The sequence below is a fragment of the Eucalyptus grandis genome, chromosome 6, assembly GCF_016545825.1.
Source record: "Eucalyptus grandis isolate ANBG69807.140 chromosome 6, ASM1654582v1, whole genome shotgun sequence".
Lineage (NCBI taxonomy): Eukaryota > Viridiplantae > Streptophyta > Magnoliopsida > Myrtales > Myrtaceae > Eucalyptus > Eucalyptus grandis.
Window position 1 is genome coordinate 27,827,617 of NC_052617.1, and position 19,261 is coordinate 27,846,877.

The 19,261-nt window shown below is 39.3% G+C and overlaps 1 protein-coding gene across 2 annotated transcripts; it reads left to right on the forward strand.

The window, feature by feature from the left end:
* Positions 1-14,394: 14,394 nt before the first annotated feature.
* On the forward strand, positions 14,395-18,553 carry LOC104448976 (transcription initiation factor IIF subunit beta). 2 transcript variants are annotated; one of them, XM_039315973.1, is made up of 6 exons: positions 14,395-14,641; positions 15,239-15,341; positions 17,087-17,217; positions 17,316-17,390; positions 17,580-17,729; positions 18,053-18,553. In XM_039315973.1, exons 1-6 carry the CDS (start codon positions 14,453-14,455, stop codon positions 18,170-18,172), a joined length of 768 nt encoding a protein of 255 aa, XP_039171907.1. In that variant the 5' UTR covers positions 14,395-14,452; the 3' UTR covers positions 18,173-18,553. The 2 variants fall into 2 exon arrangements, with proteins under 2 accessions (XP_039171907.1, XP_010061251.1); XM_010062949.3 differs by having other exon boundaries at positions 14,396-14,641; positions 15,239-15,347.
* The last annotated feature ends 708 nt before the right edge of the window (positions 18,554-19,261 follow it).

Consider the following 19,261-nt stretch of genomic DNA (forward strand, 5'->3'; position numbering starts at 1 on the left):
AGAGGCACTCCCCGAGTCGCGCCCGATCAAAACATCCGAGCCAAACCGTGGGGAGAAGGGACCTCTAAGCCGTCCTTCCAAAAAGGTCGACCACCGATCGACTACACGAGTAAGTTCGATCAACCTCCGCCCTCTCCTTGCTTTATTTGCAAAGGTCCACACTGGACCCAAAAGTGCCCACAAAGGGGCCATGTCAACGCCCTCCTTGCCATCGAGGAAGAGAAGGAGGAGCCCAAAGAAGACAAGCGGCAGATCCGGATTGGGGCTGTGAAGAAGATCAACTCGTTCCAAGCCCGATCGCTGACCAAAGAAGAAGGAATCACTCCAGACACCGACATGTTCTTTGTGGAGGTCGAAGTGGGTGGCCGAACGCTTTACGCTTTGGTCGACACCGGCGCATCCAACATGTTCATGTCGACCGAGGTCGCAAAGGTCTTGGGTCTACACGTGGAGCCATCCGGGAAGTCGTACAAGCCCATCAACTCGGACGACTTCCATGGCGTTGGGAGCAACACCCGACGTGGACGTCAAGATTGGCGGATGGAAGGGACGAATGTCGTTCGAGGTAATCCCTCTTGACGATTACGATCTCATACTTGGCATGCAATTCTTCGAGAGTGTGGGAGCCATGATCGACATGAGGACGAAGTGTATGATGATCCTCGACAAAAAGTGCCCGTCGATGATCCCCATGATCAAAGGGGTGGTCGACACCAAGACCATCGCGTCGATCCGTCGCCTCGACAAGAGCTTGAAGGCCGTCATGCGCATCAACAAGCTGTCCGAGGTGAAGCCACCGGTCAAGTTGGATCCGACTCCAACACACGCCATGCCTATCCAAGCACTCTTCCCCGAGGTTGAGTGTGCACCGCGTGCTCCGTCCAAGCCGAAGACCGAGCCGCGCGCATCCGACTTCATCATCGAAGGATGTGGTCCTTCGTTCATGACCGTCCGAGCGAAGAGAAACAAGCACAAGAAAGATCGTGCCAAAGCCCGCAAGGCTGCTCGCCGAGCTGAGAGCGACGAGGACGTCGCTCGAATGAGTGGGGGAGAATGTCACGGGCCTAGAAATGGACGACCCGAGAGGTTCCCCAAGGTCGACCCCAACTCGCCCATGGACTTCCTGCTGTCACTCGGATTCCCACCAAGCCTTCTCCCCCGAATTGCAAGGGCGGGCGAATATGTCATTAAGCTAAGATTACGGGAGTCTGTTCCCTTTATTTATGTCGGTAGTTGGTAAACGACATTATGTCGGTAGTTGAGGCGGTGCGATCTCGTCCGCCGATAGAGTTCTAGATCAATGGTTGTAATCCGAGGCCCTCAACTATAAAAGGGGTGTCCTCCTTCTTTTGAAATCATCCACTACTTCCGCAATACAAAGCAAGTCTTCTTTCCAGAGCTCTTCTCTCTAGATACTTTCTCTCTCTACGATCCGGGTAAGGCGAGCGAGTGAGCGTTCGATTTGTGTAAGGCTTGGCTTAGGCGCTTTGGCGATCCATTCCGACCCAAGAGTGCCCGAGTCGCCGCGCGGTTACGATCACAATCGATCGGCCCGTGACACATGCGCCTGCCCCCTCTTCACGCGATTTCACCATTTTTCAGTTTCTGCTGCACCTTCAATCATTCGATTCTCCTTCAGCAACCCATTTTAGACCAAAATAATTGGTGAGTTTTGAAGAACATGCCATTGTGACCACACAAGTCCAAGAATCGGCAAAAAGGGGCAAGAAATTGGCCCGAATCAAACATAAATTCCCTAAATGCAAACCCTAACCACTATGACTTCCTCCTCTCAACTAGCCTCCAGCGATCACCAATATGCCGAATTAACTTATGACTATTCAGCCTCCCGGCGGTGCAACTGTACAAGTCCAAAGTCATACAGTGGATTGCCGAAATTCAGCCAAAATCAACCATTCATCTCTTGGCCCCAAAATGGCCAATTTACTATTCATTAAAAAGAACCCATGAAAATACACGCAAAAATCGATCAAAACAAGGTAGAGATACTAATAGCACACTAATACCAAATGTCAAACAAAACTATGCAATTGCAAACATGCACAATTAGATTTACATGTGAAAAACAAGGTGTAACTAAATTTGACCTGTAGCCATTATTGGATTTGCATTTGTCGGAAATCCACATAGATTCGATGGCAATTCAACAACGATTATGGGCACACTTTACTAACCCAATCCCTTCGCATACTAACAGTATATTTATGAAAGAGAGGGTTCATGTTAAACCTTATAATTGCCCATACAAAATAAACAATCATCTTTATAAACCGGTTTCTATCAAGACAGTTTCCAAATGAGCAACTATCACTGAAGAGTTAAGAATGTGAAACTATACGATGGAATAACAACTCCTCAAAAATAGAAAATGAGAGTCAATGTCAACAGATAAGATTTTATTTTAAAAATTATATTCATAAAAATATAGGATCATATTATAGATAACACCTTTTGGACAAACTAAATTCTTTGCGCACATGAAACATGATATTTAATATGGAAATAAAACCAAAAGGAAGGTAGGTCAAACCACAGGCAAGGAGGTACTTTCAGCTAGGGATGTCACTGGTTTGGATCACGTTTTCATGATACCCAGCCTGAAACATAAGGAATATGTGTTTGCTATGACCCAAACCAAGAAGAAATACTCAAATGGAAAATGTGGTTTGGTTCAGTTCGGGTTTTCAGGTTTTTTGTCCCCCTTTGGGTGGGCTCCAAGACACAATCGGGCAATGCCATCTGAGATACTTGCGTAGTTATGAAGAAGAAAAGGACAATTTCAAGCTCACCATGGTACTTTCCAAAGATTAATCTAGCAAGGGAAACACAACATAGCCCTTCTTATGTGCATAAAGAAAGAGCAGCGCAGGGGTGAGAAGACGTAGGGGACGTGAAAGAAAAGCAAGAACATGAGCAGAAAATAGAGGGCCATCCGAAGGACTGCATGGGAGGAGAAGCGGAGAAAAAAGGACAAAAAACAAAAAAGAGTAAAAAGATTTTAAAAAATTAAGGAAATATTCTGCGCACACGCAAAAGCTATGGGATGCATAAGAAACGGACGGGATTTCCATTGAGAATTCAGAAAGAAATTCTGGGCAAATGCAATCAGCGGGTGCATGGAGAGATCTGAGAGCTCCGGCAAGGACGAAGTCGGCCAATCTCTTGAGTCTTGGCAGGAGCAACAATGAGATTATCCAAAATTGGTCCGACAAGTAAAAATTAAAACCTGCAAACCAAAAGAAAGAAGATAGAAAAATCACAGAGAGAGAGAGAGAGAGAGAGAGAGAGTATGGAACCAACCATGATAGGAAGGCGAATCGAGGTGGTGTGATCGAGACGTGAAGATGAGCCGCACCAGCAAGCTCACACCTTACGACCTTCGTCCTCTCTCTCTATCAATCCATAGCTCAAAGAGTGTAGGGTATTGTTAATGTGCTTCAGTTCAATTCGGTAGGGTTCACGATACCCGGTTTTTTACACACTACCCAAACCCCAAAAGACCCGAAATATTTGGTTCGGTTTGGTCTTTTCTTATGCCTTTACCTTCAGCTATCATTCCTTCTGGAAGCAAGCATGGCCATCAATGCAATGGCAAGATGGACTTTTGATTGGCATTCCTTCTAGAAGCTATTTGATCAGCACATGTTGAATTAAGAAATACGGCGATTCAGCTCATAAGGAAAGCACATTTCGACAGATAGAGAAGGAAAGAAGTTCAGCCTTTGCACGTGTAAAAACAAGAGAATTCATGAGAAAACTAGGTAAAAAGAAAGGCTGGTGATCGGCCACTGAAGAAGGAAAGAACAGGGATCCTTTTTTTTATTCTTGAGCTGCAGATTTCCGCAAGTGGGGTGCACGAAATCAGAGGCATTCATTCTAATAAAACCAAAGCAAAGAGAACAAAAGACACTGCTGGAGACTCGGGGAAGTTCGTGAGGACTTTTGGAGGAGACTAAACCGAAAGCAACCGAGGATATACCAACTGTCGCTCATCGTCGATCATTGTTCTTAGCGTGTAATCGGTTAAAACTCGCAATCCCTACCCTTTCAATCAGTTTTGATACTCTTAAATATATTTAGATTATTTTTCATAATATTCTGAATATTTTTATGATTAATTGTAATTTGATTGTGTAATATTTTGTTGCTGCAAATAGTCGACCTTTAAAACTTATATACAGGCTCATGTACTCATTATTACGCATTGAAATGTACAGAAAATTCTCTATTTCTCTCTTCTGAATTATTTTTAAGTTGGTATCAACCCATCTTTCCTAAGATGCTCCTTTCTGAGAAGTTTTTGCAATGCCAACCGAATAGGCTGTGTTCACTCCACATAGTTGTCACGATGTCAGCTGTATAGGTCACATCGCTCTCCTTTCTCCACCAAGTCCGCAACTTCAATTGCTGTTAAAGCGTCTTCCACAGCTTGTTTCGGCAAACCGTCACTATCAACAGATTCGTCACTCAATGCCACCACCATGCGCCGCCACACTCTACCGTCTCGAACTAACCTAAGCCGTCAACTATAAGTCAATTTCCGACGCATTAAGCAAGTTATATTTACAATACAAGACCACAGACAGGTTCTCCGCCACTCAAAGAATCCAACAACCCAAACCTCGCCACCAAAGGACGTCTTATGCGCCTTCACGCGCCACCTACAGATTCTGCACATGAGATCCACGTGTTACATGTGTTGCATGTGACCTGAAGGTCAAACATGTATTGCTAACGTCACTATTGCGTCATCCAGACATCATCCGTTGTGTCATCCACCATGTTGTCCGCCATGGCACCTCGACGTCATTTGTCGCGTCACCTGCCATTGCCATATCACTCGCCACATCAGCTACCACGTCACCATTGACTACTAACAGTTGTTCGTTGACCAAAGTTGGCCGATCAATTCCCAAAGCATTTCGACATGCTAATTCCTCGTCATTTTCTCCATATTTGCACTCATGATACTATTTTCTTGGTGTTTATTACACAAATTAGTACATTTCAATGGATAAATGGATATATGCCAATATCTGTTCAAATTGTCTTGAATGGATCAAATTATATTTTGTGCTCAAGAAATGCCAAGTTTTGTAGAGAACAAAAACTTTGGCATAATGTCTTCGTGAAATTCGCACACCTACAAGGATTGCTAAAGAAACTAGAGAAAAACTTATTAAGCGTTTGGAGGAATAGGACAGCAAGAACATTATATTTAAACATGGTTTCAAAAATATTTTGATTCCTTCTATCAGGCTTTAGTTTATCGCCTCCAACACAACAAACTACTGTAAGTTTTGCTTGTTAGCCTTACTCCACCTCGGATATTGCTCATTAGTATCAACTTTTATGAAATTTGCATAGCATACATCAAGAGACAAGTCATGCTATTTGGGATCAATTGGTTTTATCCGAGTCACAATGGGAAGCTAATGTTAATGCTCACAAGTTCGCTAAATATCGTAATTGTATACGTGTTATGCAATTTCTAATGTCACTCAATGATGAGTTTGAACCTATGTGAGCTTCACTTTTGCATTGAGATCCATTACCTCGTCTTGAGGTAGTTGTTTCAGAATTATTGACTGAAGAGACTCGACTTGCTATACATTAAAGGTGCATTGCTCTATTTTATCCACTCTTATAGACACAATGCTTGCCACACCTACCTCTTCCTCACCACATAGCAAATATTGCATGTATTGTCATCAATTGATCACCTTGCATCCACTTGCTATCAACAACCTACACAACCTAGAAGGACAAACAACCATCCCGAAACAAAGGTCCACCTGCACGCTCATCCACCTTTACTACTACTATTAAAAGTTCTCCTAATAGCTGGTCTATTACTTTATCTTTATAGGATCTTTGCACCATTCTTCAAGAATCTGGTGCCTCTAGCTCTTTTGTCCCTGGCACTTATGCATTGTATGTGACTCAAGTACTCTTAATTCATGATTCTTTAATTCTGCCTCTCTTCTGCATTATTCTTTAACTGATCCAGCTCCAACCTATCATTATGTCCTCCGGGCATGTATCTAGCTATTAAATCGGGAAGTATTGAATGTTCTTGTCTGAATTAGGGAAGTGGCGGTCGCTGACTGTCCAAGTCGCGTGTGGGCTGGATAGCAAGCATCCGTGCGGTTCGAGTTCATAAGACACGTCTTGGGCCGGACTTCATTGGTTCTCATGGCTCGTGGATGTCCCAAGATGGCTTAGGCCCGTTTTCAGGCCGTTTTGAAGTCTGGAAAGGGATCAAAAGCTCGCTGGGACCGTGAGCGTTCAGCCTTTAGCCCGGCCTTGTAGCGCCTTTCTGGTCGTCCCGGGCACCCCCTTTACCAGTTACTTGTTTTCGTGTCATTTTGCATGTTTCCGTTACACTTGATTCATTTTGTCTCAATTTCCAGCATGCATTGCATTAGTTTCTTTGCTTTTGGACGTGCATTACTTGTTTTGCAGGAGATAATGTTGAAAATAGATGTCGGTCTTTTGAAAATAGATATCGGTGAAAAGACCGACATCTATTTTCACCAATTTTAGAGTTATGATGTTAGATTTTTCGGCATTTAGTTGTTAGGTCTTGATGGGTTTTTTATAATTAAATATAAGATAAAAAAAAGATAAAAAGAAAATGATAGAAAGAACCATCTAAATTGCATCATAGGATTAGTTTAATTTATAATGAGTATTGATATTTCATTTCATCATCTAGATTAAGGATTTCATTCGTTAGAATAGTTTAAAGGGCTAATATAATTTTAATAAAAAAAAAACCCCCAAATTGATACACCAATGACAAATTTACTTCATAATAATTTTTTTGACTACTTAAAACCTCAAACCGATACATGTGACAAATTTACCCTAAACTAATTTATTGACCATCAAAAACCTTAAATTGATGCATTTATAATAAATTTAATATTTATTAGTTTCCATTAAATTAAATTAATATTATAAAAAAATTACAAATTAGTACACATGTAACTGATGGAGAGTAAAGCCCCAAACTAGTATAGATGTCAACTGTCATGTATTATTTAACTTAGTAATATGAGAGTAAAATTTAATGGAAATTAAATTTTTCATAGGTATTACCAACTTAAGGCCGTTTGTGATTAAAATTTATTTTGAGGTAAAAATTTTACATGGATACTAGTTTTGGGTTTTTCGTGCTATTAACCCTAATTTAAAATTCATTCTTATTTTTATGCATAGCTCACGGGGGTCTTCTCTTGATAATTAATAACAAAGCTCTATATAATGTTGCCCAATATGGCTCGAATTCCTTCATTTTCGACATTTTCCTTGTTTTGCTATAATTCAATTTGATCTTTGTTTGTTTGAGGATCCATGCATGACCACTTATATTAGTGTCATAAACAATGAGAAAATAAAAAGAAATATGAAGGATGGTGCGAATAATGTGTTACAAAAAGAGAAAAGGGGCAAATAATGTCTTACAAAAGAGAAAAAGCACGGATAATGTGTGTTAGATGAATCTAATCAGACTAAGTCCCTATATCCAAGAATTCATGTTTGCAGAAGTAGGGTGAGCTTTGGTGGACGCAAAAAACCAATAAAAAAATTGAACAAGAAAATCAAGTGGTGATCGGTAGAACTTGGGAGGGCCTATGTTAAGTGCAAGTGCCACATCTCAAGATGGTTTTTCTTGTGTGCTTAGCAATTCATGAAACTTCCTTGAGGTTCACTCGGAAGGATCACAACAAGTAGTATGACCTATAGGCTGGCTCGCAAATAAGGGGCTTATTTCCAATGCAACGCTGCGCTTCAATCTATTCACCACTATATATCCCCCTTCCACTTCCAACCATACGGTTTATATATTATGAACAGTATCAAAATACATTACAGCGCCATTTATCAAAAGTCATCATCGTTTAAATTCAATAGCATGACAGATCTTACAATCAAATCAGTCATTACGACAGCACAGCCGCATAATTTTACCTTCAAGATTTCATTTCGGCATTAACATGGCCTAAACTCAGGCGGATTTTCTTTTTCCCAAAGAATGACATAACAACGTACTTTTCAATCTAATATTTAAATTCAGCATGCCAACAACTTAACATACTTTCTATTCAAAAATTTAAATAGAGACATGCAGACTCATCTTGGAAGCGCTCGATTTTTGACACCTACGAAACAAATGAGATGTGCCCAAGAGAGAAACATGAGAACAAATTTAAGAATAGAGAGCAAAAGATTAGAAGAGTTTGGGAGCTTTGGACAACTCACCATGTGTTCAAATGAGCGAGGGCACCCCAACAGGCAAGAGAGTGACTGTCGAGAGGTAAATTGTAAGATCAAGGAGCGTATAGTTTGGCCCATATTGGGGCTATGAGCTTGAATCTTTGAAACACATGTCGGTTTGGTGACTTAACACTTTTAAAAATCATTACTTACATATCAAGGAGGTTTGAAAAAACTTTGGTTGACTTTGAAACCTCTAGATATGGTTTCCAGGCACGGGGAACCTAATTCTAGTATCGAAAAGTTCAATCAAAGTTTGATCAGTCATAACTTTCCATTCAAACGATGATTAACCCAATTCTCGATGCATTGGAATTCTTGAGATAGTAACCTGATGTTAGACTGAAATCAAGGAATCGTAAGATTCTCGATATTGCCAAAAAGGGGCAACCCATTCTTGAGAATAATTCACCTTATACGGTGAAACAAATTATTCGCTTCTTGAATCTCTTTGGTCAACCTTGCATCAATTTAAGGATTTTTCAAAAACCGGAGCCAAAATATGAGGTGTCAACAGCCTCTGCCCCCTATAACCGTCCAGCATCACCAGCCTTCCCTCACCCTCCCCTACTTTTTGTGGTTTTTTCTTCTTCTTTTTAATTCTTCTTTGCAACCTTTTTCTTAATTTTTAATTTTCAAAGGACACATGTGACGCATGGCTGCTATGATGGCACTTAGAGCACGCATGAAAACCATTTTATTTCTATTCCATAACTATTTTTTATTTCAAATTTGTTTCGGAATAGAAATCCGTTGGTAAAACTATTTCATTGTTCTATTTCTAGAATAGATTTATACTTCAAAAATATGTTTGGAATATAAATCATGAGTAAACATTTTCTTTTACTTTTCTATGAAATAAAAATGATAAATAAAAACTTTTCTCATCGTTTATCCTCGCTATTAGTCAATCGTCGGACTCTACACGCCGCCGCCGCTCGCCATTGGTAGGGAGAAATTTTGTGTCGTTATCAAACAAATTCATACTCCAGAAATAGAAATTTTGTGTCATTATTAAACGAATTTTATTCTAAAAATAGAAATTTTATGTTGTTATCAAACACGTATTTTTGCTTAGAAACTCGTCCAATAATAGAAATAGAAAAATCTATTTTTCTTCTAGAAATTAGTTTTTGACCAGAATAGTTATCATTCGCGCCCAAAATAGCCACATCATAATGTCCATTAGATTTGAAAGGACTAACTTGAACAAACAAATATGTAATTCAAGAATCTATTTGAACAAATAAAAGTCCAAAAATAACATTGCACAAATCGAAAAATCAGAGAGACCTCCCATGCTGTTATTCCTTTTTGTTATTCACTTTGAGTAATTACATTGTACACATATAATAAAACTGAGATAAGTTGATAATTGAAAAATATAGATACATTCAATCATTTTAGGTCCATGTAAGGCATAAGTACAATAGGCTTTAAATCTAATATGAATGGACATTGTCTTCCTCCATTTTTTATTGGAAAATAATTTCTCAAAATAATTTTCTGATTTTTTTGGGAAAAAATGTCTATTAATGAGTTACAAACAAGAAAATCGCCCATGTTTAGGGTTAGTTTACAAGTGATGTCTACAAGTTTGTCACGTTTGCTCTCCTGGTTCAGCTCCAGCCTCCAGGCGAGTGCATAGCATGTTTTAAGCTTCCGGCCGATTGGATCCATTCAGGGCGATCACTAGATCCGAATAGAAAATCAAATATCCACTAATCAAGGAATTTTTTTTCATGATTTAATTTCCATATGTTTCACGAAAAATGAATAATTTAAAAATATTTTCTTAAAAATGATTGTTCATATTTCTTACAAAAATAAGTGAATGGAAAATTTTTATTGTTTACAAAAATATTTGGACATAAATTATTGGTGACAATGTAAATATTTTTATGAACTAATTATTTTAAATGTAAAAGCGATCAGTTTTAGTCAAATATTTTTCAAATCATTTGATTTCTACCAAACAAACGGAACTTTAGTTTCTCATTATTGGATCAATTAAGTATGATGTTAGTTGGGTCTTTGTGTGCATTTGGTAACGTTTTGTTCAAAAATGTTATAGGAACAGAAATAGAAAACTATTTCGTTAGGGGAACAATTTTTGAATAGAAAAACATGTTTAGTAAACTTATTCTGGAATAGAAAAATAACAGGAACACATTTGGTAAACTTGTATAATTTTTTTGTTTCTTTTAATTTTTTAATATTTTTATTTTATTTTTCCTTTTTCCTTTTTTTTTTTTATTTTTTATTTTTGTCTTTTCTTTTCCCTTTTTTTTTTTTTCTTTTTCCTTCCTTTTGGTCGGTGGTCGGCCGCGGCCATGGCCGATCGGCCGATGAGGGGCCGGCCTCACTTAGCCACGGCAAGGCTCACCGGGCCACCGCCAAGCAACACCGACCTGGTGGTGGCCCGGTGACGCCGAGCCTCCTCGCCGGAGATGCTCGAGCTCGCCCGGCCAAGGCAAGGCCGAGCCTGGCCTCGCGCGGATCCTTGCCTTGGTTGGGCAAGCTCGAGCTCACCCAAATCCGGCGAGGCTGAGCTTGCCCAACCAAGGCGAGGCCTAGCCTCGCCGGGGCGGCGACACTCCGGCGAGGTCGCCGGCCCTGACGGCCGGTTACCGGCCACCAACCAAAGAAAAAGAAGAAGAAGAAAAAGAAGAAAAGAAAGAGAATAAAAAAACGAAGAGAGAGAAAAATTGTTTCTTGAAAGTATTCTAAAAACAATAAATAAGTTTTTTTGTTTATTGTTTCTGTTCTAAATTTGTTCCCGGGAACAAAAAATAGATTTTGAACAAAAACCCAAACAAACATGTTTATGTTCTTTTTTTGTTCCTGAAAACAAAAAAACAGGAATTGTGTTCATAAACACGGGCCAAGAACACAAACAAACGGGCCCTTTGTAATCACCACTAGTTATTTTTCTGTTACTGTACCTATGCTGTTTGTGCGATGTTGTGTCAAGCTCAGTTGCTTTTTTTTTTTTTTTTTTTGGTCGAAAAGCTCAGTTGCTTGATTTAGCTGATTTGTCATGATGGCTGTTTAGTTAAGAAGGTTTCTTCCCTTTGCGCATGTCTCTCCAATCCTCCACCCAACCCCGGATCCATAATTTACTTGAATACCCAATTCTTACGCACCATGTCTCTCCGAGATATCGTGATGGAGGTCAAGCTGTGGAATGACAAGCGCGAAAGAGCGATGTACGAGAATTTCGCCGAGCTGTATGTTATCATTTAAGCTCGAACTTGAAGTTCGCCGACACCATGTCTTGTTAAGCCCGAAGCTCACAGCCATGGAAGAGCTCGAGCTCAAAGGAAGAAGAAGATGCCGAACCAAAGAAGAAGAAATGCCACATCAGTGCATCTTTATTTAAAAAATAATAGACATGTCATATTGGTGCCGTGTGTTTGAAAAAAATAGTGAAAAAAAAAGTTATGTCAACATTTTTATTAGCCAAATTGAATGGAATTAATGAATAGATTTGATTGTATCAATTTGATAAGTTTTAAAATTTGATTGATTTTAAAAAAAAAAATTAGAATTCAGTTGCACTTTAGTAATAAGTTTTAGACTTTAAATGTACGTTTCCTATAATTTTATCATGAAAAGTTTGGAAACAATTTCCAGATAGTTGTAAAAAATGCTGTTCACACTAATTTGCAGGTTGGAATAAGAAGAAAGGTGAATTTTTGGATCGTACCTTTTATTCATTTTGAATCATAAATAAGGAAAAATGGAAAATAAATTTAACAACACAAACCATACAATATTTTCAGGTACAATCCTACGTTTCATCCCTATACTTTCAGTTTTTCTAATCAACTTTATATACTTTAAAATTTTCTTTTCAAGTCATTCTACTTAACAAAATATATAATTAAGTCCATCCAGCACAAAATTCGGCCAAATCCAGCTATCATGACTATTGGAGAATGTCGGGGAGTAATAGATACTAATATTGCCTACATAAATACTTACTCTAGGCCGTGGATAGTGAATTTGTTATTTATACTCTCGCCAGTTCGCCATCCACATTTGATGGTTTACATAAATAATATTGAAGTCACATCACACTCCAGCATTCACGAATGGTTACTTTTTGTTTTTTTGGTCAGAAAAGAAACTGCATTCATTAAGACGGAGGAGTACAACCGACCGCTAATGCATCGGAAATTAACAGATCCAAAAACATTGAAGGAGGCGAAATGGCTAGCTTTTAGATAGGGCATCATCTCTATGGGCCTTTGCAGCCCAGTCCGCTGTGCGATTGGCTGCCCGTCAGCAATGACAAGCCCTAACAGAGGAGAAGCTTCGCAGAAGTGTGATGGCTTCCTCGAAGACGCATCGAACCTCCCACGGCGGCAAGGTAAGATCAGTGACAGATTCAACCAAAATCAAGCTGTCCGATTCAATGATCAACTTATTGTGAAGTCGACCGATCTTTTCCAGATGGCGAAGGGTGATCAGCAGAGCCTGGAACTTTGTTTGAAGAGCCGAAGAGGCAGCAACAGTGCAATGTAAGTCCATCGATCAATAATAATAATAAAAATTGAAAATACAATTACTTGATTAGATAAATAATGACAGTAACATGATGGCAAGTAATATTTTTTCTATTTTGCAACGATTATACCGCATGTAGATGAATTTTACCTGTTTCACAATTGAGTTCATAAAATATTTTATTTGTTCAATCAAGTACCTCAATTTTTTAAATTTGGTTCAATATGAGATCTCCATTAACATTGCAAATAGAAAATTACTAACGTGGGTGCTAATGCTATTAAATAGCCATTAACTGTCTAGATTAACATTTAATGTGACTTTTGCATCACAAGAGACATATCAAAATACCAATATGGCGCAAGTCAACCCTTTCTCTTACTTTTGGAATGTGAATACTGCACCATTTGACAATTATTTTGAAGGAGCTTTCACTTGAAAATCAATATTGAAAAGACCGGAAGCCTAATACTAGTAGGGACTAGCATTGGCCTTTCAATATTTGGCTAAATGCTGAACTCATTTTTTTCCTTCCAAAGTTACCTTCATTAATTCTTCAAATTTCCGGTTTTGTCTTTCATTATTTTTTTAATTAAAAAATGACCAAACCCTTCATTGGCCGACAGAGGACTATGGCTGCTAGGGACCAAGATTTGGTGCCAACACCTAGATTTGGGTTGCCAACAGCTGTCGGTTGAGGTCTCCACTAAGGGTCACGTGACCACAACAAGGGCCGTCAACGGTCATATGACCTCAGGCGTCCTAGGCAACACGCAACCTAGGCAAGGGCTGCCTAGGGTGGGGAGACCTCAACGATGTTCGCCTAGGTCACGTGACCCTTATCGAGGGTCGCCTGAGCTCAGGCAACCTCTGGCAACCATAGCCTTCACTGGATTGATGAAGGGTTTGGTCTTTTTCTTTTTTTTCCAATGAAGCGTTTAATTTTTTTTTTTTTAATTATATATTTGATTTTTTTAATTTTAAACAAATAAAAATTAAAAAACTAATATTAATGACCAAATGACTTACCAAATGTGTTTTCTACCAAACGACATTTCTCTCAAAGTTGTTTTTTAAAGCGTAATTTACCAAACGGCATTTACATTTACCCAAAGGCCATTGGTTAAATTACTTTGCATTTGTCCAATGGGTTTTTAAAAGCTAAACCAAACATATCCTATATCATCTAGTACCTAAGATTACTTAAATTTTATTGAATAAGTAAAATCATGTAGTGAATTATGTTTAACTTTTATCGAGTAAGCGAGACATGTTTGTAGAGAGAGGCCATAAGACAATATAAGTAACAGATGACTCCGTGAAAAGAAAAGAAAAAGAAACAGAGGACTCATGTTAACCGGTATGTTAAATATTGAGATACTTGATTGAATAAAAAGAAAGTTTTATTTTTCTCGATTGTAAAATTGATGGAAGTTCATGTTAGCGTGACGTGACGTGAGTTTTCCGGGGAGAAGAAATGAGAAATGTCTTCTTGAAAAGGACGTACCCTTGGAGGCCCAGGCCCAGTCCAGTCTTCTCCGGTCTTTATTGCAGTTGTGTTCAGACACCGCCTCACCACAGCGGAAGGAAAATAAGGAGACCAAGTGAATAAGAGAGAGAGAGAGAGAGAGAGAGGATGGAGGAAGACGAGGGAAGCAGCAAGGTGGAGACGGCGAAGGCGGAGAGATCGGTGTGGCTGATGAAGTGTCCGGTGGTGGTGGCGAAGTCGTGGCAAGCTCACCCTCCCTCAGACCCCAATCCCCTCGCCAAGGTCGTCCTCTCTCTCGATCCTCTTCTACCCCCTGACAATCCTTCTTCCCTCCAGGTACTCTCTCTCTCTCTATAAATACATATATGTTTTTCGCTTCGATTCGCGCTTTTTCGCTTGTCTTCCTAGTCGGTTGGACTTAATCAAGTCTGGGCTCACGCTACAGGGTAAGTTCGATTATGATCTCCTCTGTAGATTCTAGCGTTTGAAGTGGCGCCGGGGATACGAATTGCGAACTTGTTCTGATTTTGAGCAGTAGGGAGTTCATGATTTGGAGAGTGGCCCGGTACTATAGGCTCAGATGTTAATTAAGTGCGGTTGAAAAAGGCCAGTTGATCTGCGGAATTAGGGCACGAGTGGATGTGCACTTGTGATTTCGCGATGTGGTGTCCTGTTCGTCCTTGCTTATCCAAACCACGACAGACGGCATTGGGACAGGGCCGGTTGTATGTGAATAATTGTTTGATTTCGCACAATTCCTTTTGTTCTGAGATGCCTTTCTGTTTGGCGACCATCATGAGAGAGCGCACTTGCTTGTAGCTGAAGACGTAGCTGCATCGGTTCTACTTAGTGTAGCTTTTGTGCATATGCCATCTGCTGCTGACGTCTCGTTGCTCTGCATTTCTGATGTTATCTTTGTGTATTGTGAATCAGTTCACTATGGAGATGGCAAGCACTGAGCCGGGGAATATTCCAAAAAGTTATTCTTTGAATATGTCTAAAGATATTGTCCCAATGTCTGTGTTCTCAGAATCAGGTCATGGTGAGCACCATGAATCTCACTGTCATTTACCATGTGCTTAGTTGTATGTTTTTGTATAAATAACACATGCCAAGCTTTTCATCTTGTTGTTTCATGTGCCTCGTGTTTGCTTACATATTATAATGGCTAATTGCCCTTGCACTTGATGTTGGGATATTGGAATTTGAATTTTTGTTGATTAGAGTCGCTGCAAATTTAACAAGAATGGTTTAACTGAGTATCTGATATCTATCATCACTGAATGGCTATCATGTTACTGTTATATATAGTGGGAGTTCTTCTAGGTACTTGTAAGAGGGGAGAAAGATTGATGTACTGGCTCAGTGCTGATCTATTAGGCCGCCATCCTATTAAGTAGGGGTGATCAATTCCCGGTCTAGTCCGATCCCACCTAGGAACTGGAAACCGGACTAGGAGGACCGGTTCCTCATTTCGAGAACTGGGAACTGAGCTGGACTGGTCTGGTCCCCGAGCAGTGGAATGGAACTGGTGGATTCACTTATCATGGCCGAAAGTTTTAAATTAATTGAATTGCCAATCCCTATTGCAATCAAAATTGGGATTTCATCCAAGATTTGCAATGAAGACTGAGAGATGATGGGGCCTTGATTGTAGGAGCACCTTGAACAAGGGAGGAGGACATTTGGTGGATTCTTTTCCATAAATGACTGACTCACAAATTTAAAGACAGTGCAAGTAAGCGAGGGAAGTAAAATTGGTGAATCCTTGCAGGAAAAGAAAGAAAGTATAATAAATGAAGAAGCAAGAGACAAAAGGAGCAACTTGGATGAATCCATGCAGCTATATCAAAGAAACAAAGATTTGCTTCATCATCTAGAAGAAGTGAGGTGTGAGAGGAGATTAGGTTTAGGTTTAAATTTTATTTCTTTAAGAAATAAAAATAATTAAAAATAAATTAAATTGGTCTCATTCCTACCCTGGAACCAGACTGAAAATCACCGGTTCCATAAATGGAATCTGGAAGTGGATTGGCACCCCCTTAGAACAGCCCAAAACTGGTCAGTTCAATCCGGTTCGGGGGGGTTCTATATGCTCAACCCTACCCTTAAGTACCCTAAGTTGTTGGGTTGCATGCAACAACATATCTAAGTGGCTACTCAAAGTATGATTCCAAACTTGTAGCATTTTCTCTTGCTAGTAATTAAAGCTCTGAAGTAAGCTGATTCAATCCATGTCCGTCTTGTTATAAGTTTGGCTTTGGAGATGATTTTCTTCGCTCTTTCTGAGCTGTACGCTTTGAATTAGCATGTTTAACTCAGTTATCACTTTGAAGTGGTGACTGTGTATGCTCATGAACATACTATTCTCTTATCACACAACTTAGATTATGAATCTTCGCCCAACTTCTTTCAATTAAAGATGCGGAAGTGTAAAAATCTAGATTTAGCACATGTCGTCAGCAGCAAAGTTTTTGACTTCTGCATACAGTTATGAGGTGGCGGTAATCCGTAGGTTGAGGACATGCCTAAAGAATGTGCAATTTATCACAAGGTTTGTATGACTTTATGTGCTTGCTCAGGAAATTACTATCACATTTTGGCATTGTAAGTTGCTCTGTTCTGTGCAGTGGGCAGTGTTGCAAACCGATTAAGTTTGTTGATGATCTTGATGCACTTAAGAGTATAATCTGCTCTAGAGCTTTCAAAGACTGCACTTTTTTAAATGATTAAGCCATTAAAAGTTTGGCTTCTTCTGAAGATCTTGAATGCATATTGTAGGCAAGGTTGCAGTGGAAGGGAAAGTGGAGCATAAATTTGACATGAAACCAAATAGTGATAGCATTGAGGAGTATGGAAAATTATGCCGTGAAAGGACAAATAAGTCGATGATAAGAAATCGGCAAATACAGGTAGAATTTGCCTGTAATTAGTTATTTCAGTGCATTTGCTATTATATTTGGTTGTTATGGAAGTCTCTATGCTTCAATCACTCTGATTTTTTGTGTAGGTGATTAACAATGATCGCGGAGCGCACATGAGGCCTTTGCCTGGTATCATAGGGTTGGTCTCGTCTGCATCCAAGGTATTCAAGTTCCTGCTATTGTTTTAGTTGCTGTCTTCATCCGACTGAATTAAAAATATGAAGATATGGATGTGCTCGTGTAGAAAGACCTTGTAGCGTTATGGTGAATAAATGAGCAATGTTCTGTATCCTAATGCGTAATTTTGGTGGTCCTGATACAAATGCTCAACTTTTTGGATTATCAACTAGGATAAGAAGAAAACGCAACCAGTGAAGCAGTCAGACATGAAAAGAACCCGAAGAGATAGAGGAGAGTTGGAGGATATTATGTTCAAGCTGTTTGAAAGGCAACCCAATTGGGCACTAAAGCAACTTGTGCAGGAGACTGATCAACCTGCGGTATGCTCATTTTTTTCTGATATTGTTTTACAATATCATTACCTGCATGCAGACAAAGTAAAACAATGATTCAGTAATCTTATCTTCTGGGCAAAGTAAAACAATGGATCAATTATCTTATGTTGCGGACAAAGTTAGATAATGATTTAGTTATCTTATGTCGTTATTTAGTTATCATATGTGGTTATCATTTTAAATGGACTTCTATTTTGGTGAAATGTCTTTTCCCTTGTATTACTTGTATTGATGCGAGTCATGGTCTTGTTTAGCTGGGCAGAATGCGTGACGGTCTCCATTTTGTGTTTTCTCCTGTTTTATTGCAGCAATTCCTGAAAGAGATACTAAATGAGCTTTGTGTCTACAACAAAAGGGGAGCAAACCAGGGTACATACGAGCTTAAGCCAGAATATAAGAAATCTGTTGAAGATACAGGCGCCGAATAAGCCATTCAATCTTCTTGTACAATCGCCTGGGGGAGAGTAAAAATACATGAGGTGATTTCAAGAGGATGGGTGCTATCAAGAGTAAAGTGCCATTGAGCATATTCAAGCATGTGTATTATGGCACCCTTTTTCTTTACCTGACTTCATTTCAGATACACAACCAAGACAGCCATCAGAGGCATGTAAAGATGCTTTTGTAAACCCAGCATTACTGAGATACCGGGTCATGCATTTTTCAGGTGGCCTTGTTGTGAACGTAGCGTTAAGAGCAATGTGAGTTTGGTAGGTTTAAAATGTACTCCAGAAAAGGATACACATATGAGTAGGTGTGGACGAAGCATGGGCACTACATTTATTGTCACTCTCTTGGGATTACTAAGATTTTGACAATTCTAACGTGAATTAACATGTTAATGTGGCAAACTAGAAGTTAACATGACATGAATTTGATGTACATGAGTTATGTAGCATAGTCAATGAAATATAGCGACCTTCAATAACACAACTTGACAAGAAGATTATGATATGTGAACAAGAATTGACAACAATTACAGCTTTTTGTCTGGCTGAGTATTAGTTTGTTGTAAGTTGTGGTTCTGTAGTTGCGCCGCGTCAGGATTGTGCTATGAAGTACCAATACTTGTATGTACCTCCAAGCTGGATAAGTTAGAATTCTAAAAACTGCTAGCCGCTGGCCCGCTGCATTTGCCTTTGCGGTATTTGCCACAGCATGGTAGTTGTGGAGTTTACAGAACAACTTATGCAAAATGTTATATGCCTTTTCATTCTTGTACTAGTTACGGGAAATCTATACCAACTAAAAACTTTAAGGCACTGAGTATTCATTTCTCAAAATCTTGTACTGCTTCGTTTCTCTTATGGAACATATTCTGCTCCTCTACTATCCTTTGGTATATGTACAAGGATGATGCTGACCACTGGATGAATGTTTACTCCAAAATGGAATATGAGATTATAAATACCTACTTTCTTTGCATGTCATAGTTGATTTTTGACATTCTTATCGTATTAATTGAGTTGTAAGCCTTTTTCAAATTTTGAAATAGATCATTTTTAATAATTTTTAAT